This window comes from Mustela putorius, unplaced genomic scaffold (genome assembly GCF_011764305.1).
Source record: "Mustela putorius furo isolate JIRA1106 unplaced genomic scaffold, ASM1176430v1.1 tig00003983_pilon_pilon_pilon, whole genome shotgun sequence".
NCBI classification, from domain to species: domain Eukaryota; kingdom Metazoa; phylum Chordata; class Mammalia; order Carnivora; family Mustelidae; genus Mustela; species Mustela putorius.
Genome location: NW_025422123.1, coordinates 16,048,298 through 16,076,160, shown reverse-complemented (window position 1 = coordinate 16,076,160; position 27,863 = coordinate 16,048,298). Strand labels below are relative to the sequence as shown.

Here is a 27,863-nt window from a genome sequence, read left to right as displayed (position 1 = left end):
GCTCCCAGTAAGTAAATGTGTCAATTTATGGACTCATTCTGCATCCTGGGAAATATCCAGAAGAAAGACGTTTGCTTTAAATGAGGAAATATCTTTCCCAGCTCCACAGGAGGAAAAGCTCTGCACACAGTCTTCTACCTGCCTTCCTCTCGATGCAGGAAACATTAAATACGCTCCACCCAAGTCTGCAGAGAATTCAGTTCTAGGAACCAAAGGAGTACTTGAGAATAAATGCACAGCAAAGGGGACATCTAAGGACATCACTTGAGCTGAAGAAAAGCCATTTAAAAAAAAAAAAAAAAGGCATGTGCAGAATCACAAGATATTGCCAAAACTGCAGTTAGACAATCAGCAATGAGACTATTGGTATGACAAATCCTGTTTCAGACCTGTTGACTTAGATTTACTTGCACAACCATAATTGGCCAAAAACAGGAAATAAGGGTAATATATATATACTGCTCTGACCTTCTATCTTTCCACCCTCCTTCCTCCTACAGATAAAGCCGATGCTTCACCTGGCTCTGAGAATCAACAGTAAGTAATGTATTTTTTAAGGTGAACATTTTATCGTGCAAATATTATTTATGCTTTTTTGGTGGTAAATGATATATTGTATAAGAATCTATGATTTTCAAAACTCTGCTAATAACCTTTACTGAAAGTAATGAACTTAACTTTCATACTCTTTTTAAGCTCAGAAAGTAACATGTAGCTTTACTATTCCAAACACAGTTTTAGCTAATTTAATATCTAAATTAAATTTCACTTTTCATTGTAAAATAAGTATATATTTTCCATATCTATGACTTTTGCAAACAATTGTACTAAACTGCCTTTAATAGAAAAATGAAAAACTAAGGATATATGTGTTACATATTTCCATTTTAATAATTTTACTAATATTCACATATATAGATATGTGTTGATACAGACATTATTAAAATAAGGAGCAGAAGCTATTGCTAATAATTTTCAATCTATCAAAACAAAATGATAACACAGACCTAGAGATAAAAAAATTCCATTAGCAATTATCAGCAAAATAAAATTTCCCTCATGAAATTCACTCAAATCAAAATAAGACAGAAGACTTAGAAGTTTTCCGATCAAAAGTTAATCTACACAAGCAGCTACATTTATATGAAGATTTGAATATAATTATCTACTGAGGATATTTTATAAGGAAGCAATTGTCACAAAGAACTTTTATTTTTGGCAAATAAGAAGTGATACCTAGTGACAACATACAAGGAGATATTTACCCTGCAGAGGGAGGATTTGATTTTCAAAATATTTTATTAATGTTCTTCTCTACAGCTAGGTGCCATGCAGGGAGCTTAGGGAGGATTTTACTGTGCCAGAGAAGATCTGGTGTTGTGTCTTTTGCCAGTTAAAACCAAAGCCTACATTTGCTCGAATGACTCACCCTCTGGAGGATCATCAAAGGATATTAAAGCAATGTCAAGTTGCAAAGCCAGGAACTACTCTATAATGTCGGGTAGGAAGGTCAGTTTGTGCCCCTGATTTGTAAGGGGAAGAAGTAAATTAGGAGGAAGAGTCAGACCTCAAGATCTAAATTAGATAGTGCTAATAATTCTAATAATGCCATTTAGTAAATTCAAGTAAGGAGCAGAAAATCATATGTAGAAATGAAAAAAACAAAACAAACAAACAAACAAACAAACAAAAAACATTGCTTTTGGGAACTGTCAAGGTGGCTACTATTATTTAGATATCTTTACAGATGTCCTAGGTGGTGAAGTCTAGAAGTTTGGCAAACTCTGTATAATGTCAACGGCTGCTTCCTATAGTATAGAAAAGTGGTTGAGATGACAGAAAGTGACCAGAAGGAAGATTAATATGACATATAAGGTTGAAAGATTGCATCAAACACTTTTCTGTGCTGATTGATACATAGATGTCTGACTACCCATAATGCCCACATTACACATGTTGTGTTGATGGTTTTAATTTTTTAAAGATTTTATTAATTAATTAAATAATTTATTTATTGAGAGAGAGGGAGAGAGTGGGAGGAGGGGGTAAGGGAGAGGGAGAGACTCTCAAGCGGACTCTGGGCTGATCCCAGAGCTGATGGGGGTGGGGGAATGAGCTGGATCCTACTACCCTGAGGTCATGACCCCAGCCAAATTCAAGTGTAGGACAGTTAATTGACTGAGCCACCCAGATGTCCCCAAGCTGATGTCTTTAATGGTATTTATTCTGGTCTAATTGTTTGAAACATTTCCATCTCTCCTTTCAGGAGCTAGGGCTTTAAGACCAAACTGTCTGGGTTTATCCCCGGGTTCTTTTGCATGCAACCACATGACATTGCATTATTAAAAATCTGATCTTGGGACTGCAGATCTGTAAACTGGGGTATTGAGTAATATTATGTACTCTCTAGATTGTTAGGAGTTTTAATGAGCCCGTAAAGAGTGACACAGTGCTTCACACAAAACGCAGAATCACCATATGAATGCATTATTGTATGGCTCACTTAAGGGCAAAGGAATATGACCCTGAAAATTTTCATATAAAGCATTTTATCTATTTATGAATTTAATTCCTCTCCTTCTACATTCACTTTTATTGGTAATGCTTAAGAAGGTTCTGGCTTTAATTTTCTCCACATAACAAGGTAATTTTCCCAGAACCATATGCCAGACAATCTGTTCTTCCTCTAATGTTTTTTTATGCTACCTTGTTTGGTCTGTGTCTTAAATTTTCTATTTACTTTCATTGGCCCATTTTTGTCCATTTCTAATATAATATCCAAATTTTGTCAATACATGTTTGAAGCCTATTTTAAGAACTAATATGAAAAGATACTCAAATTAATCCTTCTTATAAATGGTATATTAGTTATTCATGGGCCAATCAGAATTTTTATTGGGATTATAAATATTTTTATATTAATTTAATTAGGATTGATATCTCTATTATATTAACACATACTATTTAAAAGCATGAAAATCTCTCAATTTATGTGGATTTACTTTAATGCCTCTTTCTGGGGTTTTAAAATTGTTTCCCAAAAAGATTTTTTATTCCTGGTTATTTCATTTTTGTATTATTGTGAGTTGTATGTTTTCTTTTTAATTTGATTTTCTACTTGAGTGTTGTTAATATATGGCAATGGTATTTTTATTGGTTGATATTACATCTTGCAAACTTTTGATTATGATGTATTCTCTAGGTAAATGGCCATATCATTTTTAAAGATTTTTTTTTAAGATTTTATTTGACAGAGAGAGATCACAAATAGGCAAAGAGGCAGGCAGAGAGAGAGAGAGAAGGAAGCAGGCTCCCTGCTGAGCAGAGAGTCCGATGCGGGGCTCAATCCCAGGACCCTGGGATCATGACCGGAGCCGAAGGCAACAGCTGAACCCACTGAGCCACCCAGGTGCCCCGGCCATTTCATTTTTAAATACTAATATTAGCTCTTCCTTTACAAGACTTACAAATGTGTGGGGTTTTTGTACGGCTTGGATCAAGACCTCTCCAATATGATGTTTAACAGTACTAGTGACATTGCTCACTCTTTTTTTGGTCTCAATATTAAATGAATTCATCTAGAGTTTCTCCAATAACTATATTTGTTAGAGATATTTGGTTATATTTCTATTACCAAATTAATAATCTCTTCCTTCCTTCTTCTTATTTTTAACTATAATAGGAGTTAAATTTCACAACATATTTTGTCACATGATTTTTGTTTAGTACAGTGATATGAAGAATTGGACCAAGACATTTTCTAATTTGAATTATTCTGTTTTTAAATTTTTGAATTATTCTTACAGTTCTGATATAAAATTTATTTGATCATAAAAATCTTTGTTTCCATAAAACAGACTTCTCAGGCAAGGTAAGCCTATATAATTTTTTAAATATATGTTTTTATTAATTAGTAAGCATTGATTGATATGATGTCATTAGAGAGAACAACTTATTTATTTCCAAGTGAGTGTTTCTAACTTATGGTGGCCCTAACATTAATGTAAAGAAGGAGCAATATGCTATAATTTAATTGTATATGTAAGTTTATGCTTCAGAAAGACACAATTTCCCCTGCTGTCTGTAATTAGTAGTAAACCATCAACACTTAGAATTGTAAATCTTTGACTTTTCTCTAGTCACACTTATGAGTAATTACTGATCTCTTGAAAAAAAGAAAATTATGAATGGCAGAGCAGAAAAACTATATAAAAGAAGAGAGTTGGTAACATGCATGTAGCAAAATAACTCTTTTTAGGGAAATGATTTAGAAAGAATCAAAGTTTGTTCCTAAGGAAATAACAGTGGAGACATATAACATTACACATTTAGAAATTGTCTACATGTAAGTAAATGAAAGGAAAAGGCAGTTACTTTCCTAATTCATCCTAATGCTTTCTCTGTAACTCTACCAAATGGATGTGCAAATAAAACATATCCTATTTACACTTGTTATTTAGGGAGTTCCCTGGGAGAGAGACATGAGGTAGAACTAAATGCATTGCTCTTACAACTGATAACAGGTTTTTATCATATTTACTGTATCTAAAATATTTACTTCCAGAGCCTTGTTTTATACTGGGTCCTTCCCTGTCCTTCTCCAAAGTCCCAGAAGGGATCAAAGCAAAAGAAGATAAAACTTTACATTTTACTTTTTCACAAATGGGAAAATCCAACAAGCTCAAAGTGTGGGCACTAGAATGATGGGCTCCCCTAACGATATGCCAAGACAGAGGATGGGCAGGAATTCTGTCGTATTCACTTGACCATGCTCAATAATATCAAGCATGCTATCTTGGATAAAGTGTGGAAAACCCGATGGATGCCTATTAAAGGAAAGAACAGTACCTGACTGACACTGACTTGCAAAAAAAGGGAGGATCCTTTTTGTATTTTGCTCTCACATTTTCTAGGAGGCCCACTTGAGGCCATGACAGAGGGATGCGCATGCCCAAGGTTACTAGTGTAGGAGAGAGTCCCCTGGAGACTTTGCAAACTCCTATCACTCCATCACTGAGCAAGTACAGAGTGAGGTGTCTTTAGTCATAGCTACTCACAATGTAGTTCAGAAAAAAAATCAAATATAAAGAAATTGAGGGAAATAAGACCATGAACATGGATCAGAAAAAATTGAATAAAATCAAAATTTACTGGGTGGGCTTTAAATGTTCCTACCCAGAGACAAGGTTAGTGTGTTGGGAGTTAGCTATGACTTTCTTTGGAGAAGGGATTCAGAAATGTTCACAGTCTTGAAGGATGTGGCTAAAATCCAGGTTAAGGATTAACCTGATCAAAGGACATATGCCCAAAGGATAATGAGGTTATTAATGAGGAGCCCATCCTGACTAGAGTTATGGGGGAAAAAAAGATTATCTAATGAATAATGTACCAGGTTGTGTTCCCCGGGTAACAAAATCTGAGACCCAGGAAGTTGAAGAATATGGGATGAATTCCCTAGGAAGGATGGAAAGAGAACCAAGGTACTTTAAGGTGAGGTGAAGCTGTGGTAGAGTCTTATGGGAGGCTTCAGTCAATCAGCTGAAGTGCTGAGAGATTTCTGCTGTCAACGCTCCCAGCTGAGGGCACAAGCATCCCAAATGGTAACACTAATGTTAATGCTAAGACAGTATGTCTTATGTATGTATATGCATACATTTAAAAATATTTTCAAATTGCTCTAACATTAATTTTCAAATTGCTCTAACATTACTTATCTCATTCTCAAGAACTGTATGAAGTGATCCTATGTCACCGTAGTCTAACTTGATAAAGATTTTCAATTTCATATCGCTAGTTGAAGAGGAGCTGGGTAAAATAGAATTAATGACAACAACAAAAACACAGGCTTCTTAACACCTATAATGCACTCTTCCCATTCTCACATACCAGGTGCCAAGGTTAGGTGTTTAAGTTTGCTCAGTATGGGACCAGGTATTTCTGAGAAACAAAAATGCCTCTGTGGACACTAGATTTATGTGTTTGTTTTATACATAATTAAGTTAATTTTTCTTTCCATATTCTTTCATTTCTGTTTTCAGTTTTTCATTTTATTTTCCCACCTCTTCCTCTGTTCTACCTAAAAATTACAGTATAAACAAAATCAACTTTTTATTGTTATAAATATTATAACAATAATGTTATAAATATTATAATGATATAGAAGAGTTTAAATTTCCAAAGCATTGTAGAAATTCCTGCATAATTTGTATACCTTATGGGACCCTTATAGGAATATGTTGCCAATTTTGTGATTTTTCATTCCAATTGTTTCCCTTCCTTTTCTAGTTAGTAAATGGACAAAAATACCTCATTAAGATGCCAATAAAATTCTCCATTATATCAACAAAATTACATATATAAAGGCTATCTTTTCAATATTTTCAACACAAGATGGATATTCTAAGAAAATATTATTTGAGCTAAGTTGTATGAGCTTTATTTTATATTTGCAGAATAACAGAAAAAAGATTGACTTATTTGTTAATATTGTGTTTTTTTCTAATTTTTTCTAATTTCTAATACTGTCAAATGTGTTTAGTAATCTACTAAATGTGTTTAATAAACCAGCTATTTAATAGCCATGAAAATATTTATAACAATGTAAGCCTTTTTCGTCAAGGCAGTATGTTCATTAAATTCTTCCATTCTTACCTGGAACTCCATGCCCCAAAAAGTATAATACAATTTGGTGGGAACTGCATTTTGAGGTTAAGAGAAACTTGGGTTCTGTCCTAGCCATATGCTATCTAGCAATGATACCGTCAGGGGGTGACTTAACACCTCTGTGCCTCTGTTCTTATCTTACACAATCACCATAATGCCTAAACTTTTGGCTACACCAGGTTGCCAAAAAGAAACTAATACGTTAGACAAAATCAGAGGCACTTTCCCAAGAGTTTATCATCTTTTTGTATATCTCCCAACACATGAGGGTTGTCAGTATCACTAAGCAATAAAATTTATTTTGTTATCTTAAAACTCATGGCAGGAAAGAAATGGCAAGTGATCATTAGTGATTTGAAAAGATATTAATGAAGGTATATTTATAAAGGATTAAGAAGGGTTTAAGGAAACCATTAAGACCTAATACAATAGTACCCCTGTATTACTAACAGTTGGGAGCTATTACTTCTGAGTGCGCAGGGTGAAGAAGCCATTCTTAGAACCAAGAGTTGCTACATAGGCAAGAGTGTGGAACTAGGGTGAAATGGGCATTATATACTTGACATTTATATGTGTACGTTGAAGGCTTCAATCAAGTACTTCCTTTTGTTCTTTAGGTCCCTATTGGAGGGTGGTTTCTGGGTGAATTCATTATCATTCAGTGGCATCATGTAACAAATCTCCTCTGGCTATATTACTAATGAATTTGGAACAACTGAAATCACTACCTTGTTTTGTTTTGGTTTCCCCCTGTATTCCTCAGAAGTTCATACACTAAACAATCCAATGCAGGTCTTTGTTCCCTTTGTTTTGTTTTCCCAGCAATGGTCTTATTCCTGAAGTTGCTGTTCCTGGCTGTTGTGCTGCTTCCATTCTTTCCTGCAAATGGACAGGTATGGTCAAGGTTGAAATATTTTCAGAATAATTGAAGCAATCTATACATAGAAAGCTAATAGATCAATTTCCATAAATGAAAAGGAATAGAGAGTCTGGTACATGACAAAGTACTCACTGGTTGCTCAAGTACATAACACAATTAAATCTAAAGCTGTGGTGACCAATGTTGTAGCCTCTAGCCACATGAGGGTGTTGAACACTGGAAATACAGATTTTTCAGAACTGAGATCTGCATATATACATTGCAGAATTCAAGACTTAGTAAAGAAGTAAGGTAAGATATTTCATTAGTAATTTTAATATTGATTGCATGATGAAAACAAATTTTGAATCTATTAGATAAATAAGTATATCATAAATATCAATTCAATCTGTTTTTTTTTTTTTCTTTTTCAAAGTGGCCACTCAGAAATTAGAATTACGTTTGATGCTATCATTATATTTCTATCACATTGTCTAGAGATGTTTTCTGATTTCCTTTTATTTAATTCATTACAATGTGATCCTCATAGAGAGTTAGAAAAACTTCTTCACATATATCACATTTATTTTCATAGTCATTGTATAAGAATAATTATACCTATTTTTTAAATTATAAAAATAAACTTTGGTAAGGGAATTAAGTATTTGGATTTTTTTCATGGTCTTACAATTAGTATATAAAGAATAAGATGATCCAATTATTTATAATATGCTGCTGCACTTTAATAATCTTAAGAACAAGATTAACCTTTCTCTTAAATGTTTGGTGGGTAGGTGTCTATATAAAGTGTCTATCTTCTGATCAGAAAAACTCTGAATGTGAAGTTTGGTCATTGCTGTCTGTTCCCTTATTCTCCCTTAACTCTGAGCTAACAAGAATAGCTAAGACTCCACAGATCAGACTTTAGACTAGGCCAATACTCAGGTAGTATTCAGAAATACAGTCATTATATTATTATAATTAATTTTCAATCTGCGGACAATTTATGCATCACGTACATCTTCATTCAAAAAGTTTGCCACCTTCCCAATCTCTTTCCTAGAGATTTTTTTAAAAAGGTTTTATTTATTTATTTGACAGAGAGAGAGAGAGTACAAGCAGTGGGAGGGGTAGAGGGAGAGGGAGAAACTGAACAGGAAACTAACTTCAGGAGAGATCAATCCTAGGACCTTGGGATCATGACTTGAGCCAAAGGCAGACTCTTAACAGACTGAGCCACACAGGTGCCCCTAAAGATTTTTCTTCATGGTCCTTTCCAATCCCCTGTTATCTCTCTAGCCTGTCTCTTGGTCTTCATTTATAAAATGATTTAAAATATAGATATATTTTTCTCTTTTGCACTGCCAAATATTTGCTAGTCAGATTCTCTACATACCTTCTGCACCTTCTTAATAAAAAACACTATTCATCCTTTTTTTTTTCTGTACCTTCTTTTTCTTCTTTTAAAGGTTTTATTTATTTGTTTGACAGAGAGAGAGAGATCACAAGGAGGCAGAGAGGAAGGCATAGAGAGCAGGGAAAGCAAGCTCCCTGCTGAGCAGAGAGTCCGATGGATGGGGGGCTCCATCCCAGGACTCTGGGATCATGACCTGAGCTGAAGGCAGAGGCTTAACTCACTGAGCCACCCAGGTGCCCCAATTTCCTGCACTTTCTTTTTTTTAATTTATTTTATTAACATATGATGTATTATTTGTCCCAGGGATATAGGCCTGTGAATCACCAGGCTTACACATTTCACAGAACTCACCATAGTCCATACCCTCGTCAGTATCCATAACCCAACCACACTCTCCCTACTCCCCCCACCCCCCAGCAACCCTCAGTTTGGTTTGTTTCCCTCCCAATCCTATCTTGTATCATTTTTTCCCTCCCTACCCCCCACAACCCCCTTCCCTGCCTCTCAAATTCCTCATATCAGAGAGAGCATATGATAATTGTCTTTCTTTGATTGGCTTATTTTTCTCAGCATGTTACCCTCTAGTTCCATCCATGTTGTTGCAAATGGCAAGATTTCATTTCTTTTGATGGCTGTGTAGTATTCTATTTTGTGCGCATATATATATATATATATATATATAATATCTCACATTTTCTTTATCCATTCATTTGTTGATGGACATCTAGATGCTTTCCATAGTTTGACTATTGTGGACATTGCTGCTATAAACACTCAGGAGCATGTTTATAGCATTGCTGCTATAAACACTTCGGATCACTACATTTGTATCTTTAGGGTAAATACCCAGTAGTGTGATTGCTGGGTCATATGGTGGCTCTATTTTCAACTTTTTGAGGAACTTCCATACTGTTTTCCAGAGTGGCTGCACCAGCTTCTGCACCTTCTTAATAAAAAACACTATTCATCCTTTATAATGTCAATCCAGACTGTCTTTTACAAAGCTTTCCTAACCTGACTCAAGAATTAATCCCTTGTTTTTTATGTATCTAGCAGAATCCACCTATCACTTCAGTTATCATGTGGTATTGTAGTTATCATTCATGTCATATAGTCTATTGAATAAATTCTGTTTTTAGATTTTTTTTCTAATCATTTTAGAGAGAGAGAGAGAGAATGACAGCGCAGAGCAGGGATGGGCAGAGAGAGAGGGAGAAAGAATCAAAATAAATTTTTTAGGAATAGATATCGGGATGCCTGGGTGGCTTAGTCAGTTAAGCATCTGTGTTCAGGTCAGGTCATGATCCCAGGATTCTGGAATTGAGTTCCGTGTTGGATTCCTTGCTCAGTCGGGAGTTTGCTTCTCCCTCTGGCTGCTGTTCTCCCTGCTTGTACTGTCTCTGACATAGTAAATAAATAAAATCTTCTTCCTTTTTTTTTAGGGATAGATACCTTATTAGATCCATTTAATGCTCAACACTTTTCATATTCCCTGTCACCCAATAAAAACTTTCTTGAAATTCATTTTAAAAAAATAGACATGTCTTCAGTAGGATTTATATCTACATAATAAGATAGGGTAAGAAGGAGGAAATAATTACTTCTTTCTCAGGGACCAAATTTTAGAGTGTTTTGAAATGAAATTCTATTAAGCAGATTTTTGAGGGTCAATGGGAAATATCCAAGGATATTATTTTATGCTTTAGTGTAAAGCAGAGATGGGCCACTGCTAATATTTCACATGTGTATCCTTTCTAGCCTAAGAGTTAGTAGCTGGGAATGTGCCAGATCTGTGAGTACAATAAAATTCAAATTAAAAAAAAAAAATTCACTATTGGTCCCTGTCCTTAGGAACATACAAGCAACTAGGCGAAATGAAGGGCCCTGTCTGTTTAGACTTAGACTTTAAACTGTTGGTCATGTTCATATCACATAACACTCGTGTGTAATTTTAAGTTATCATATATCTTAGACTTTGTGGAAACAGATGAGATTGGGTGCATTCAGGGTGGTATGGCCGTAGACAATCTTGAGGGAAAAGTTCACACACTCTACCCTACCTCCAGGCTAGACACCTCCCCCACCACATGCACAATAATAAAATATACCTAAATTTCAGCAGCTGATATTTTAAAAGGTTTTATTTATTTATTCAAGAGAGAGAGAAAGATCACAAGTAGGCAGAGAGTCAGAGAGAGAGGGGGAAGCAGGCTGCCTGCTGTGCAGAAACCCCAATGTGGGGCTCAATCCCAGAACCCTGAGATCATGGCCTGAGCCAAAGGCAGTGGCTTAACCCACTGAGCCACCCAGATGCCCCCAGCAGCTGATTTAATAGTTTATGCTGTTACTGAAAAAGAACCAGAGTTAGCAATGGCCCATTAATTGGGTGATTTTGTTCCTTCTAAATGGCCTTGGAATTCTTTAATACTGCAAAATTACCTTTTGAGTGATCCCACGAAAGCAGATCATAATAAAATAGATCCTTAAATATACCATAATAGGAAGAATAATTTTATGATTACTAAATATATTTTGAACCTGAACATCCCTTCCCTAAATACACTATTCCTCTAAATACAGACGATATCAGGTCAAAGTTTCCTTAACATCTAGGATGAATCTTGAGGTCTACTCTTATCCCATCTGCTGCAGCCTGTGAATTTGAATGAATATCTTAATGTTTCTATGTGTTCCTTTATCATTATAAAATATTACCTCTCAAATGGCTAGAAAAGATACAGTAAGAATTCCCTTGAAACTAGAAATTGGCATTGGTGGCCTAAGAGGAGATTTCAATTTGTCATGCCATCTTCATTCTTAAAACTTCAAATTACTTCTTTCCTACTTGTCATAGCTTTGGCTCAGGTTCATTGGCAATGCTTAACAACTAATATTGACTTGAATGCTTTCTAAAATGATCTTGGCTCCCTCAAATTCACTTATGCACTCTTAAATGCAATTTTAACAAATGTTAAAAAGATAACCTTAATTTTATCTCCCTTTAGGATCCGTCCTTTAAAACTTTGTTAGCCACTCAAAAGCAAGTCCAAGAAAAGATTGTAAATAAACACAATGAACTAAGGAAATCGGTCTCTCCACCTGCCAGCAACATGCTAAAGATGGTAAGAGATAGTGATAAAGGCTAATGGTATGAATCAGCAGTGATTAGAGCAGGCAGCTGGTAACCAACATCTCTTAAGAACTTTGTGCTTACAAAGTTTTGCTTCCATTCTGCTATTTCATTTGAACTGTATTATGGGCAGGGCAAAAATTAATTTTTCTTTATAATGGTTAAGTAATTGTCAAGTTTAAAGAGCTATTAAGTCAGGAAGGCAAAATTAGAAGACAGATCTTCAGACATCAAATGTGAAGCCATTGCACTTTCTGTCACTATCTATCCTATCTACTTTCTTTCAAAATCGGTGGGGGGTGGGAGGTTGGGGGAACCAGGTGGTGAGTATTGGAGAGGGCACGGATTGCATGGAGCACTGGGTGTGGTGCAAAATGAATGAATACTGTTACACTGAAAATAAATTTTTAAAAAAATTTTAAATATTATTAAAAAAAAAAAAAAACAATTCATAGGTACAAAGAACAGATTGGTGGTTGCCAGAGGTGAGGGATGTGGGATAACATGGGGAAAGGTGGTCAAAAGTCCAGTTATAAATAAGTCCTAAAGATGTGATATACAATATGGTAACAATAGTTAGAACTATTATATTTTGTATGAAAGTTGCTGAGAGGATAGATCTTAAAAATTCTTATCACAAGAAGAAATTTGTAACAATGCGTAATGATAGATGTTAATGAGACTTGTGATAATTTCACAATATATACAAATATTGAGTTCTGTTATTGAAAAAAATTAGTTGTATTTATATACACTTGTAATGTACAACCTGAAAATGAAATGAAAACACAATTTCATTTACAGTAGCATCAAAATAATATACTTAGGAATAAACTTAACAAAAATGTAAAACTTAGAAAACCACAAATCATTTGGTTAAATAAATTTTAAAAGTCTTTTAAAAAAAATCAGTGTCATTTGGGGTAAATAATAGTCCACTTTCTAAGACACAATCTGTAAATGCTAGATGTCTCCCATTTGAATGTGATGGGCTATAAGTGGAATTGGGAGTAATCTGGGACAGTTTATTACTATTGAAATATAATTTAAAGACTTCACATATTGGTGAGTATTTAGACTAGAACTATTACTAAAAATCCTAGGTGTGGCTCCTGTACTATCACAAATTGTCAGATATTGTATTAGATGTTTCTCTCAGTAGACACATAATTTATGAACTTCTCTTCATGTGGAAATGGGCATTGGAGCAGATAAACACACACATACCCCCTAACAAAAAGACCTCATCAAACCGACGACAATTACTATAGCTATAGAAGTTTTAAAGTAGTGCAAATCAACCTACCAATCAGATTATAAAGCATATGTTTCATTGGAATTGAAGCTTTAAGTGTTTTATTTTTTTCTTTTGGCATTTAGGAATGGAGCACAGAAGCAGCAGCAAATGCCCAAAAGTGGGCAAACAAGTGCACTTTAGAACACAGTGTGCCAGAGGACCGAAAAACCAGTATGTAAATGAGTAAATATTTGTTGAATGAATGAACAAATAAAATAACATTGGAAAAAAAATAGAATGGAACATTCTGGGATGTTGTAAGAAGACTTAGTAAATAAATGTTGCTTATACTGCTTGTTTTAAAATCAAACTATCTATAGAGGGAGGGAGGATTATAAGTATTTTAGGCTTCTTGACTATTTACATTATGCAAATAATTCCTGAAGCAATACTTCATTTGTCCCCTCAACAAGCTCATGAGTTAACAAGTCATACAGCGTCATTTCTCCAGCTTCCAAGCTTAGGGACATGGGAAAAAAGACCAAGGAGCACATCCTGAAGTCGTGTCATGTACTGAAAAGTTAACCAGGTTTATTGATTTATTTTTTAAAATCTCTTATTTAAATGCAATTTAATTAACATATACTGTATTATTAATTTCAGAGGTAGAATTCAGTGATTCATCAGTTGCATACAAATCCAGTGCTCATTATATCAGATGACCTCCTTAATGCCCATCACCCAGTTACCCTAACCCCCCACCACCTCTCTGCCAGCAACCCTGAGTTTGTTTCCTATAGTCAAGAGTCTCTTATGGTTTGCCACCCTCTCTGTTTTCATCTTATTTTATTTTTCCTTCCCTTTACCTATGTTTGCCTGTTTTGTTTCTTAAATTCCACATATGAGTGTTTGAATGAGTGAATGAAATGAAAAGAATGAAATCTTGCTGTTTACAATGATGTGGATGGATCTAGAGGGTATTATGCTAGGTGAAATAACTCAGTCAAAGAAAGACAGGCTTATTGATTTCTAACCCACTGCCCTTTTGCAAATTGATCTGCTTGGTGTTTAAATATCTCCTTATTTTGTATTCATAAATATACTGAGTTATGAGACAAGTTCCTGAATTCTGTTATAAAAATACTTAAACTTTAAATATCATCATGAATACTTTGTGTATGTTCATTCAGTTTTTACTCTTTGATAATAGTCAAGTAGTTTGCATAGACTGTGTACCAAGAATACTTTATATTCTCTTTAAGCGGCATCTAGATATTATTCAGTGAGAGCTGAAAAGAGGCAAATGTTTCTGAGCTGCAAGACATTTCATTATTTTTTATTACTTTTATTGTAGCAACAATGCTTTTTTAAAAAGTTCTATTGTGAGAATAGTTAACATGAGACCTACACTTTTGACCAATTTTTAAAAATACTATATGGAACAATGTTTACAACAGATACCTAGAACGTATTTACCTTCCTTACCTGAAATTCATTGATTAGTGAGTCCCATTTCTCCTTTCCCTCATCCTCAGCCACCACCATTGAACTCCGATTCTGTGAATTTGACTCTTAGATATTTCATATAAATGGATTCATGCAGTAATTTCTCTGTGGCTGGTATATTTCCCTTAGCATCATGTCCTCAAATTTTAGCCATGTTTTCACATGTTGCAAAACTTCCTCCTTTCTTTTAAAAATGAATGATGTTCCAGTGTGTGTGTGTGTGTGTGTGTGCACACATGTGTGATTTTTCATCCATTCACTTGTTCATGGACATTTAGATTGTTTCCAAATGTTGCCTATTTTGACTACTGCTGCAATGAACGTGAGTGTGTCAATATCTCTTAAAGATGCTGATTTCAATTCTTTTGGATAAATATTCAGAAGTGGTATTGCTGGATCATTTTGTAGTTCTACTTTTAATTTTTTGAGGAAACTCCATACTGTTTTCCACAGTAGCTATACTTATTTTTTCATTCTCACCAACAGTGTACATGATTCTGATTTCTCTACATCCTCACCATCACACTTGTCTCTTTTTTCTTTTTTCATAATAAACATCACAATAGGTTTAAGGTGATATCTCATTGTGACTTTGATGTACATTTCTCTGATGACTAATAATGTTGAGCACCTTTTCAAATACCTGTTGGTTATTTGTATATCTTCTTTAGAAAAATACCTTTTGATGTCTTCTGCTCAAAAAATAGGCAGAAGATTTGAACAGGCATTTTTCCAAAGACTTACAGGTGGCCAGCCATGACATGAAAAGGCTCTCAACATCACTCATCATGGAAATGCAGTCAAAACCACAGTGAGGTGTATCATCACACACCTACGAGAATGGCTAAAATAAGAAACACAATAAACAACAACTGTTGGAGAGGATGTGGAAAAAAATTAACCCTCATGCACCGTTCATGGGAGTACAAACTGATGCCACCACTGTGGAACAGAGTATGGAGGTTCTTCAAAAAGTTAAAAATAGTACTATCTTGCAATCCAGTAACTGTGCTACAGGGTATTTACCCTAACATATCAAAAACACCAATTCAAAGGGATACATGCACCCCTATGTTTATAGCAGCATTATTTTATAATAGCCAAATTATGGAAGCAACCCAAGTGTCCATTGATAGGACAGAATGAATATACACAGTCAAACATATGATAAAGTATTATTCAGCCATTAAAAAAAAAAAAGAAATTTTGCCATTTGGAACAACATGGGTGGAGCTAGAGTGTATAATGCTAAGCAAAATCAGTCAGAGAAAGACAAATACTATATGATTTCACTCATATTTGGAATTTAAGGAACAAAATAAATAAGCAAAGGAAAAGAAGAGCGACAAATCAAGAAAATGACTCAACTATAAGAGAACAAACTGATGGTTACCAGAGGGGAAGTGGGTGGGAGGAGGAGTGATATAGGTGATGGGGATGAAGGAGGGCATTAGTGATAAGCACAGAGTGATGTCGAAAATTGTTGAATCACTACAGTGCACACCTGAAATTAATATAACACTGTATGTTAACTACATTACAAATAATAAAATAAAATAATGAAAATAAATAAATGCTAGATAAAAAGTGGTAACTAAAAAATAGAAAAAATAAACAAAAAAACCCTGCCCATTTTAAAATGGGGTTAATTATGGCTATTGGGTTGTTGCTATGTAAATATTTTCACCCATTCCATAGGTTACCTTTTCATTTTCTTGATTTTTTCTTTTTTGTGCAGAAACTTTTTAGTTTTATTCAGGCCCACTTATTTATTTGTGCTTTTGTTGCTAGAACGTTTAGTGTCCTATCCAGGAAAGAATTACTAAGAACAATGTCAAAGAGGTTTTTCCCTATATTTTCATGGAGGAGGTTGACAGTTTCAAGTTCTACGTTTAAATCTTTAATCTGTTTTGAGTTAATTTTTGTGAGTTCTATAAAATAGAGGTCCAAATTTACTCTTCTGCATGTATCTGTCCAATTTTCTCGTCATCACTTATTGAATAAAGTATTTTTTGCTTATTGAGAAGAACCAATGTTGTTAAAATGTCCATATTACCCAAGGCCATTTATATACCTGTTGTTCAAGTTGTACATCTTCCTTGAAGAAATATATGTTCAAGTTCATTGTGATCAGAAAAGATCTATAGTCAGTTCCTCAGGCAGCCCCCTGAAAAAGATTTTTGGGCATTTCATTCAACTCTTTTCCTATTCAGGAAGAGGCTGAAATTGTGTTTGTTTGTTTGTTTGTTTGTTTTAATCTGCCCATTCTGTGCTGAACTAGGAAGGGAAACTGAGGCAACTGTGAACCCAAATCTCTATCTCTTCTCATTTGCCCCAGGCAGCTAGATTATGCTAGATCTTATTAGCGTTCTCAGAGAGGGAAGGACAGTGTTTGGCAGTCTTTGGGGTAGCCTCTGGAAAATCTGTGACATTGAATGCATAGACCAAATCTGCCCCACTCTAGGGAGAAACAGGCAGCAGTGGTGTTGGCTTGTTCTATACTGAACTGAAAAGAAGAGCTATGGCTTCTATCAATCCAAACTACCATTTCTGCTCTCCCTCAGGGAGCAACACTGTGCAAAGGAAAGTTGGTCACTGCTTTTTGAGAATTTGCAGTACAAAGCTAAGAGCATAGGCATCATTACAATGTGGAGAAGTAGCCTTCTTTTTTAAAAACAATATTTTTGAGTTATAAGATTTTTAATAATTTTTTTATTTTTGAATAATAAGGTCTTTGTAACCTATGCAAGCTTGCATATTGATGCCTGTCTCTGCATCCTAGACCAATCTTTTTTTTTTTTTTTAAGATTTACTTATTTTAGGGACACCTGGGTAGCTCATTTGGTTAAGGGTCTGCCTTCAGCTCAGGTCATGATCCCAGGGTCTTGGGATCAAATCTGGCATCGGGCTCCCTGCTCAATAGGCAGCTTACTACTCCCTCTGCCTGCAGTTTCCCCTGCTTGTGCTCCCACTCTCTCTCACAAATAAATAAATAAAATCTTTTTAAAAACATTTATTTATTTTAGAGAGAGAGAGAGTATGAGCTGGAGGAGGGGCAGAGGGGGAGAGAGAGGGAGAGGGAGAGAGAGAGAGAGAACCCCAAGCAGACTCCCTGCTGAGTGGGGAGCCTGATGCAAGGCTTGACCTCATGATCTGAAATCATGACCTGAGCTGAAATAAAAAGCTCAGCCTCTTAAGCTACTAGGTTACCCAGGTGCCCCCGACAGATCTGACTTCCATTCAGCTTTAGAGCTGAGAAGGACGGAAGCCCTTTTAATTATGTATTACAATTATAAATACAGACATTGTATTTGAAGGGCAACATCCTTGCGTGTAGTTGATTCCTTTTTTTATATATATTTTTATATTATGTTAGTCATCATAGAGTACATCATTCATTTTTGATGTAGTGTTCCATGATTCGTTATTTGCATATAACACCCAGTGTACATTGCAACATGTGCCCCCTTTAATACCCATCACTGGGCTACCCCATCTCCATACCCTCTTCCCCTATGAAACCCTCAGATTGTTTCCTGGAGTCCATAGTGTCTCATGGCTCATCTCCCCCTCTGATTCTCCGGCCCTCCCTTCAGTTTTCCCTTCCTTCCCCTCTGGTCTTTCATGCTATTCCTTATGTTCCACATATGAGTGAAACCATGTAGTTGATTTCTTTTGCCATTGCATGATTTATTGCTTCCTCAAGAATAATCCATTTATCTTTAGATACAAAATGTGGTGAGAATCTCTTTATGTCAAGTTACCCTGCTTCCTGGTCAGATGCAATCCAAAACTGGTATGATGAGTACCATGATTTTGTCTACGGTGTAGGACCAAAGAGTTCCAAAGCAGTTGTTGGACATTACACCCAGGTAAGACAAAAAAATGAAAATACTTTGACCACAAATGCTCTAACATGAAAGCATCTCTAAATTATGATCAAGTCCAATGTTCAATTTGGGTAAGAGCATGAATAGATATGATAGCCCTGGCATTGGCTGGTACTTCATCTAGAGTTGTCTTTTTTTTCCATCACTTGCAAAACTCTTGGTAAGGAAGCATACTCCATATTTTTTTCAAAATTAGAAATGGGTAAAATAGTAAAGATATATTAAGATTTAACATTTTAAAATTTGCAATTTTCTTCAATAACTGAATTAAATATTTTCAAAAGGAACAAACTATGATAGTATAAAATATTTTCAAAAGGAACTTGGCTACAAACTATGATAGTATCATTTTTTCAGTGTTACAGTTGCTACAATTTTTTGCAGTATTTTCCCTCTTCCTTAATGTACTCTCCTATATTCCTTTTTGAAATTGTAGGTTGTATGGTATTCTTCTTACCGTGTTGGATGTGGGGTTGCCTATTGTCCCAATCAAGAGACTCTAAGATACTACTATGTTTGCCAATATTGTCCTGCGTAAGTATACACTTTAGAGTTCATGTGATAATCCTATGTGCAATTTAATATTTTAAAAATTCTTGTATAGTAGACAAACTAGAATATAAAAAATTTCAGTAATGAAAAGGAATAAATCCTTTTTTTAAATTTTTTTAAATGATGCATAGTTCATACACAATGTCATATTATTTTAGGTATATGACATAATACCAGGTCTATACTTTATGCTATGCTCACCAAAACTGTAGCTATCACCAGTCACTATATAATGCTGTTATAACTATTGTAATATTATTGACTATAGTCCCTATGTTCTACTTTTTATTCCCATGACTTACTTTTCCATAACTGTAAGCCTGTACTTCCCACTCCCCTTCAACTTTTTTTTTTTAAAGATTTTTTATTTATCTCACAGAGAGAGAGAGAGATCACAAGTAGGCAGAGAGGCAGGCAGAAAGAGAGGGGGAAGCAAGCTATCTACTGAGCAGAGAGCTCAATGTGGGACTCGATCCCAGGACCTTGAGATCATGACCTGAGCTGAAGGCAGAGGCTTTAACCCACTGAGCCGCCCGGTGCCCCTTCCCTTCAACTATTTGCCCCCCCCCATTGCCACCCCTCTGTCAAACATCAGTTTGTTCTTGTACTTATGGTATATTTGTGGTTTTTATTTTTTTATTATTTTTTTTTAGAACCCTATATAAGTGAAATCATATGGTATTTGTTTTTATCTGTTCAACTTATTTCACTTAGCATAATACCTTCTGGGTCCATCCAGAAGCAATACATCTTTGGAAATGTCTTTTAAGTTGAGATACATTCAACTTCTCAGGGAAGAGACCAGGTTCTCAATTCCAAGTATAAAATCTGAAACTCTCTTTTCTCAGTTTCAAAGTGGCATCTTTTCTATCAGTTGCCCTTCCCTTGAGCCCACAGCTATTCCATGAGCAATACTCTAGATTTGATATCATCGGTTCTCACTAACTTCACACTTTAGAAGGGTGACAACTTGATGGTTAAGAAGTGATGGTAGTGGAATGGCAAGTAGGGGATGGCAGATTGAGATTTTAGCTTCTCCTGCTAAAATATCCCTTGTCCTATTTATCTAAAAAATCAACCACATTATTACCTCACAAATTAATCATTCTTTTGCAGCTCAAAGGTTTTTCAAGAGATCCTTAATGTACTTCAGAGTCCAGAAAAGAACAAAATCTAGTCTTTATTTTTCAGAAGTTTTCATAAAATCTCTATAATGAACCATACTTTAAGGTCTTGATCTATAGCAGGAAATATGTTATTTCATCAAGGATTATGTCTAAACTTACAATAAATTCTGTGGATATACTGATGATCCAATCTCAATATCTCTGTTAACATTAATTTCTTTTAATGTTTGACGTTTCTTGCCAATGGAGACAAGAGGACCCCTAGAACCAAGGCTCCTACAGGATTTATTTGAGAATGTAGATAACCTGAGCATATGAATCTCCAGGGTGAGAAATATGACCTCCAATATCATTTTCCTGCAAGCACTTATTAAGGTTTACTAGAAAGAATTGAGAGGTCCAGGCACCTGGGTGGCTCAGTGGGTTAAATCCTCTGCCTTCAGCTCAGGTCATGGTCCCGGGATCCTGGAATGGAGCCCCACATCGGGCTCTCTGCTCGGCGGGAGCCTGCTTCCTCCTCTCTCTCTCTGCCTGCCTCTCTGCTTGCTGGTGATCTCTGTCTGTCAAATAAATAATAAATAAATAAATAAATAAATAAGTTAGTAAAAATAGATTTAAAATAAATAAATAAGAAAAGAAAAGAAAAGAAAAAGAAAAGAAAAGTAAAGAAAAGAAAAGAAAAGAAAAGAAAAGAAAAGAAAAGAAAAAGAATTGAAAGGTCCTAGGAGAAGGCACCCAAACTCACTGGCTGGCTCTAAGAGAGGAGGATCTGGAGCCAGTCATCTGAAGTGAGAGTTGGAGTGAATAATGAGGAAAAGCAGGAATGAGAGAAATTCCAGAACATGTTTGTGTCTTATTTCACGATTCTCCAGGGACTCACACATGGTTATTATGTTCTGTGCCGGGAGTGAGATTCAGGTGCATGGCTTTGTATTTTTGGCCCACTTGGTACTATTGAGACTTTGACTCTCTTGAATAATATTCATCAATGAGATATAGGTTAGTTATTGTAAGACAAATATACATTTGTGATTAGTGTTAATAAAACTGTTTTTTCTAACATTCCCATATTTCATAAGCATTAAAATCTCACACACAAATCCTCTAGACATTCAAAAACCTTTAAGCATCCCTACTACCAAAAACACACATCAAAAACTACTTTAAAATCACTACCTCCATTTTTTGCTAATGTTTTATTTATTTGAGAGAGTGACTGAGAGAGAACAAGAAGTAGGGAGGGACAAGCAGATTCCCCACAGTGCAGGGAGACCAATATGGGGCTTGACCCCATGACCTTGGAATCATGATCTGAGCTGAAGGCAGACAACCTACTAAGCTATCCAGGTACCCCAAATCAATACCTCCATCTTAAGAAAAAAAAAAAAAAAAAAAAAGAAACAAGGAAAAGAAGAAAAAAAAAGATTTTATTTATTTATTTGACAGAGAGAGAGATCAAACGTAGGCAGAGCAGTTGGCAGAGATGGGGGGAAGCAGGCTTCCTGCTGAGCAGAGAGGCCAATGCAGGGCTCAATCCCAGGACCCTGAGAGCATACCTGAGTCAAAGGCAGAGGCTTAACCCAATGAGCCATCCAGGTGCCCTCAATACCACCATCTTGAAGCCAAAATTATCCAGGGGCTTTGCCTTCCTTAGCTCATATTATAGAAATTATCATTTTTAATATAAAATTACATGTAACTTTAAGCATTTACATACTGCAACCCTTTTGCTCCCAAGTTGTGATCTCTCTCTAAAGGATATGTTTTATCACTATCCATCACTTTGGGGTTCACTAATTTAGCAATCTGACCAAATCTTTTGGGGAAGAAAGAATGTCATGTTAAAATGGACTCTGAATATTTTAGACCCTATTAATCCCATTTCAGTTGTTCAGGCTGTTAAATTATGGTCAAGAATATGAGTGAATGTGTCAGTTTTTTTCTTTACACTGATACCTGAGTACATGCTGAGAATTTTACTTTTTCAGTTATTTGATATGATGAAAAACAGTGACCAAATATTCAGGTATATATGGTGATAGATGCTACCCTGGAAGTATAAACTAAACTGAAAAATGAAAAATGTTTGACATTTTGTATTTCAAATTTCAGTGGTAATATTATTAGCAAGATAAATACCCCTTACCTGAAAGGAAAAACTTGTGCCAGCTGTCCTCATCACTGTGTCAATGGACTCTGCAGTAAGTTTGATGTCATTTGTTTGTTAATATATATAATAAAATAACCTGGCTCTTTTTTTCTCTATGGGTACCTCTTATCTTTTTAATTATTTATGTAAAGTCAATTTAATTAACATTATATTTGCTTCAGGGGTAGAATTTAGTGACTCATCAGTTGCATATAGTGACCAATGCTCATTACACCAAGGGCCCCCCTTAATGCCCATCGTCTAGTTACCCCGTCCTTGCACCCACTTCCCCTCCAGGAACCTTCAGTTTGTTTTCTAGAGTTTAGTGTCTCTTACGGTTTGCCTCCCTGTCTGTTTTCAACTTATTTTATTTTTCCTTCTTTTCCCTTATGTTCATCTGTTTTGTTTCTTCAATTTCACATATGAGTGAAATCATATAGTCTGTCTTTCTTTGATTGACTTATCTTACTTAGCAACTTAGCATAATTCCCTTTAGTTCCAACCATGTTGTTGCAAATGGCAAGATTTTGTTTTTTTCGATGGCTGGGTTATATTCTAATATAGATATTTATATGCATAATATAGATATATATGCCACATCTTCTTTATCAGTTCATCTACCAATGGACTTCTGGGGTCCTTCCATAGTTTGGCTTTTGCGGATATTGCTACTCTGAACATTGTGGTTCATGTGCTCCATCGAATAGCTATGTTTGTAGACTTTGGATAAATGCCTAGTAGTGCTATTTCTGGGTCATTGGGTAGCGCTATTTTTAACTTTTTAAGGAACCTCCATATTGTCTTCCAGTGTTTGCCTTCCCATCAACAGTGAAAAAGAGTTCCCGCCAACATCAGCTGTTTCCTGATTTGTTCATTCTAGCCATTCTGACCTGTGTGAGGTGGTATCTCATTGTAGTTTTGATTTGTATTTGCCTGATGCCAAGTGATGTGAAACATTTTTTCATGTCTGTTGGCCATTTCTATGTATTTTTTGGGTAAATATCTGTTCATATGTTCTGCCCTTTCTTGACTGGATGTTGGTTTTGAGGTATTGAATTTGATAAGTTCATATTGATACTAGCCCTTTATCTGATAAGACATATTTTGCAAATATCTTCTCCCATTTCATCAGTTTTAGTTTTGCTGACTGTTTCCTTTGTTGTTCAGAAGCCTTTGATCTTGATGAAGTCCCAATAGATTTTTGCTTCTGTTTCTTTTGGCTTTGGAGATGTGTTTAGCAGGAAATTTCTGTTGCCGAGGTTGAAGACGTTGTTGCCTATGTTCTTCTCTAGAATTTTGATGAATTAATGTCTTAACTTTAGGTCTTTCATCCATTTTGAGTCTATTTTCATGTATGGTATTAGAAAGTGGTCCAGTTTCATTCTTCTGCATGTGGCTGTTCAGTTTCCCCAGCAACATTTTTTGAAGAGACTGTCTCCCCCCACATTGGATATTCTTTCCTACTTTGTCAAAGATCAGTTGACCATAGAGTTGAGGGTCCATTTCTGAGGTCTCTGTTATGTTCCATTGATCTAGGTGTCTGTTTTTGTGCCAGTACCATACTGTCTTGATGACAACAGCTTTGTAATAAGACTTAAAGTCTGGCACCATGAGACCATCAGCTTTGGTTTTCTTTTTCAACACTTTTTTTTTTGCTATCTGGGTCTTTTCCTGTTTCATACCAATTTTAGGATTATTTGCTCCAGCTCTGTGACCAATGTTGATAGTATTTTCATAGGGATCGCATTGAATGTGTAGATTGCTCTGGGGAGCATAAACATTTTAACAATATTTGTTCTTCCAGTCCATGATCATGGGATGTTTTTCCTTGTCTTTGTGTCTTCCTCAATTTCTTTCATAAATGTTCTCTAGTTTTCAGAGTACAGAGCTTTTACCTTTTGATTAGGTTTATTCTTAAATGTCTTATGGTTTTTTGGTCCAGTTGAATGGGATGAATTCCTTGATTTCTCTTTCCTCTGCCTCATTTTTAGGGCTTAGAAATAGGAATAATAAATCAACAAAATCAGTATTTTATATCTTGTTAACTTGCTGAATTCCTATATGTAACAAATTTTTGGTGGAGTCTTTTGGATTGTCTACATAGAGCATCATCTGATGAATGTGGATACAAAAATTCTTACCAAGACCTTAGCTAATAAATAGCATCCAACAGTACATTAAAAAGATTGTTCACCAGACCAAGTGAGATTTATTTCTTAGCTGCAAGAAGGGTTCAACATCTGCATATCAATCAGTGTGATACATCATATTAATTAAAGAAAGGATAAAACCATATATGATCCTCTCACTAGATGCAGAAAAAGCATTTGACAAAATACAGTATTGTTTCTTGATAAAAACTATCTACAGAGTAGGGATAGAAGGAACATACCTCAATATCATAAAAGCCATAGACCCTTTAAAAAAAATTTTTTTTAAGAACTAGGAAAGCTTCTAATTGTAACCAACTTAATGTCTTCATGCAAAAGACAAAAATAAAAGTATGCAATAGATGTGTCTAATCAAAAATTTTACATAGATACACAGTATCTATGTATTATTTGCAATGAAATTCCTGTTACCACGTGTAACCTAAAAAAAATCTACCATCAGTATATAAGCACTTGTTACATATGGGCATATATAAAAATGTTTCTGTGGAAATAATTCATTGCAATTAAATATTTTTTTTCTATCAAAGTTAATGCAATTAAATCAAAAGTAAGATTTTATAAAGAGAAAATATGTACAAGATATAACAGTATGAGAACAGACACAGATCAGACACCTGTCTTTATATAATTAATGAGTTTATCATGCTAAATTCTTCATTTCCCCTCAGTATACTTAGAATAATCAAGTTTATTTTTTTCAAGTTTAATTTAATAAGCACTCACACTTGTGTTTGCTAGTAATTTTTACATACTTTTAAAATGACAATCAAATCTGCATATAGTATTATTAACTCACAGAAGCCTCAAAATACTATAGCAAAAGATTAAATTTAGTGTCATATAATATTTCATGTTTAGTGTTATGGATTTAAATACAAATAATTGGTATTTTTGTTTAGTTGTGATATGTTATCAAAATTATTAAGCCTGGTGGTGGGTGTTATGGAGAGCACATATCTCATGGAATACTTGGTGTGGTGCATAAACAATGAATTTTGGAACACTGAAAAAAAAATTATATTTAATTTAATTTAAAAAAGAAAAAACCTCATAAGCCAACAAAAGTGAATATATCTAGTGTGAATGCAATGTAAATATATATATGTGTGTAAAATTCAATGAGTTAAATAGTTAAAATTAAATATTATAATATAAATAAAACTAAAGCTGACCTCAAACACAAATTAAATTGAAAAAAGTAAATTTAATTGAAATTAAAATTAAAATAAGTTGAAAAAAATTATTACGAATAATGCAGCTAACCCATTAACTGAAATTTTACTTTCAAATGCATTCACTAGATTGTTCTGCACCATTCTTTCTGAGTGAATTGTGTAGCTCTAGTTCAGAATATTGAATGATATTAAAGCTGTACATCCATTAAAGAAGAACATATTACTCCTCTGTTGAATACTATTTGTTAAGGGGTTTGGAATCTATCCTGTTAGCAAGAGGCAACCAACTGAAAGATTTTTCAACAAAAAAGTAATGAGATCAGAATTGTGTTTTATGAAAATCTGGCAGTAGTGAATGGAAGCCAGCTTGGAGACAGTTGAAAATGGGGGTTCAAAAAACAAATGGATGTATTTACTGCATTAGGACAAACTTAATGAAGAGAAATGGACAGTAATGAGCCATAGGAAGTAGCAAACCCGGTGTTTGTTTCTTGTACTTGGCAAATGCTGACAAAAAGTAAAAAGCAGTGAGTTCATGTTGATTCCCAGTTCCTGGTTTGAATTATTTAGTAACTAGGAATTTCATTTCTCTGATACTGGGGAAATTGAGTTGGGAGTTGGGGAGTGACTCCAAAGAAATGCCACACTTGGGAGTAGAATGATGAATTTAGTTTGAGAGTTATTGAATTTGTGGCCAATGAGGAACTTCAAGGTAGAAATATCTGATAATCATAGTGAAATTCCTTCCTGTTTTACATTTACATTTTCTCATAATGATTTCTTTCTCTTGAAAGAAAGACTAATGTCACTAAAGTCTGGATAGAGCAAGAGTGTCTAGTAAAATCATTTGCAATAATGGAAATATTCAATATTTCCATTGTCCTGTAAAGTAACCCCTAGACAAATTGATCATTGAGTGCTTGATGTGTAACAAGTATCACCAATGACCTGAAAATTTATTTTTTAATGTTATGTAATTTTAATTAATTTAAGCTTGTGTTTAAACAACCACATGGCTAGAGGTTATAATTTTGGACAGTGTAATTGTAGAGAAACTCATTTAAGTTTATTTTACTTTATTTTCTGAGAAAAGAAAGTATGTCAATTCATTTTAGAAACATTCCAGAAAGCTCAAATTTTAAAAGAAGTGACGGATTAATGTGTCCCTTTACATCGTAGTGTTATACCAACTTGTTTGCTCAATTGTCTTCTCCCCATTTACATTGAATTTATTGTTTGCATTGTTGCTATTGAGGAAAACAATAATGAACTGACTAATTTCTTTGTTTTTATTCCAGCCAACAGTTGTGAATATAAAAATGAATATTCTAACTGTGATGTTTTGAAGAAAAACTATAGCTGTGAACATGATTTTGTCAAGAAAAATTGCAAGGCCTCCTGCGAATGTGAAGACAAAATTTACTAAGTGCCAATACAGACTGAGCAGGGCTAAGGGAAGCAGACCGGCATCATCTACTTAGATTTGACATTAGCACAGATGTAAGCATGTTAGCTATAAATTTTATTCCAAATAATAAGACTTTTTCTCTTGGATCTACTTTTTATTTTACAGAAATCTCTTTCATACAAAGGATTAAAAAATAACATAATCCATGATTATCTGTTGCTCATGTAAAAATCATGAGCAAAAAGGAAATTCCAAGAAAGCATTACAGGACAGAAGAGACTACAAAAACATGAGAACTAAATGGAGTGTGGTCTCCTGGATCAGATCCTTGAACACAAAAAGGTCATTAGTGGGAAAAAATGGTGGGATCTAAATAGAGTCTGAATTGGTTTTGATAGTAACACCCATTACTTAGCCTTGACAAATGTACCAGAGTAATGCAAGATGATGATTATTAGGGGAAACTAAAGCTGGGTGAAGGGTATATGGGAATTCTCTGTACTATCTTAGCAAAGTTTCTGTAAATCTAAAAGTACTCCAAAATAAAAAATGCATTTAAAACAACAACAACAACAA

At 34.8% G+C, this 27,863-nt stretch overlaps 1 protein-coding gene across 1 annotated transcript; it reads left to right on the top strand.

Moving 5' to 3' along the window:
• Window positions 1–160: 160 nt before the first annotated feature.
• Window positions 161–27,863, top strand: LOC101676973 (cysteine-rich secretory protein 2). The gene is made up of 9 exons (XM_004771894.3): window positions 161–366; window positions 501–537; window positions 7,486–7,556; window positions 11,945–12,061; window positions 13,450–13,537; window positions 18,539–18,684; window positions 19,139–19,236; window positions 22,494–22,582; window positions 27,178–27,863. The coding sequence occupies exons 1-9, from the start codon at window positions 355–357 to the stop codon at window positions 27,303–27,305; spliced, it is 786 nt and encodes a 261-aa protein (XP_004771951.1). The 5' UTR covers window positions 161–354; the 3' UTR covers window positions 27,306–27,863.

Bases quoted from the DNA above. Each gene is read 5' to 3' on its own strand.
- LOC101676973 (XM_004771894.3), top strand. The intron at 7,557-11,944 runs GTATGGTCAAGG...ATCTCCCTTTAG, and splicing joins TCTTTCCTGCAAATGGACAG to GATCCGTCCTTTAAAACTTT. The intron at 22,583-27,177 runs GTAAGTTTGATG...TTTTTATTCCAG, and splicing joins CTGTGTCAATGGACTCTGCA to CCAACAGTTGTGAATATAAA.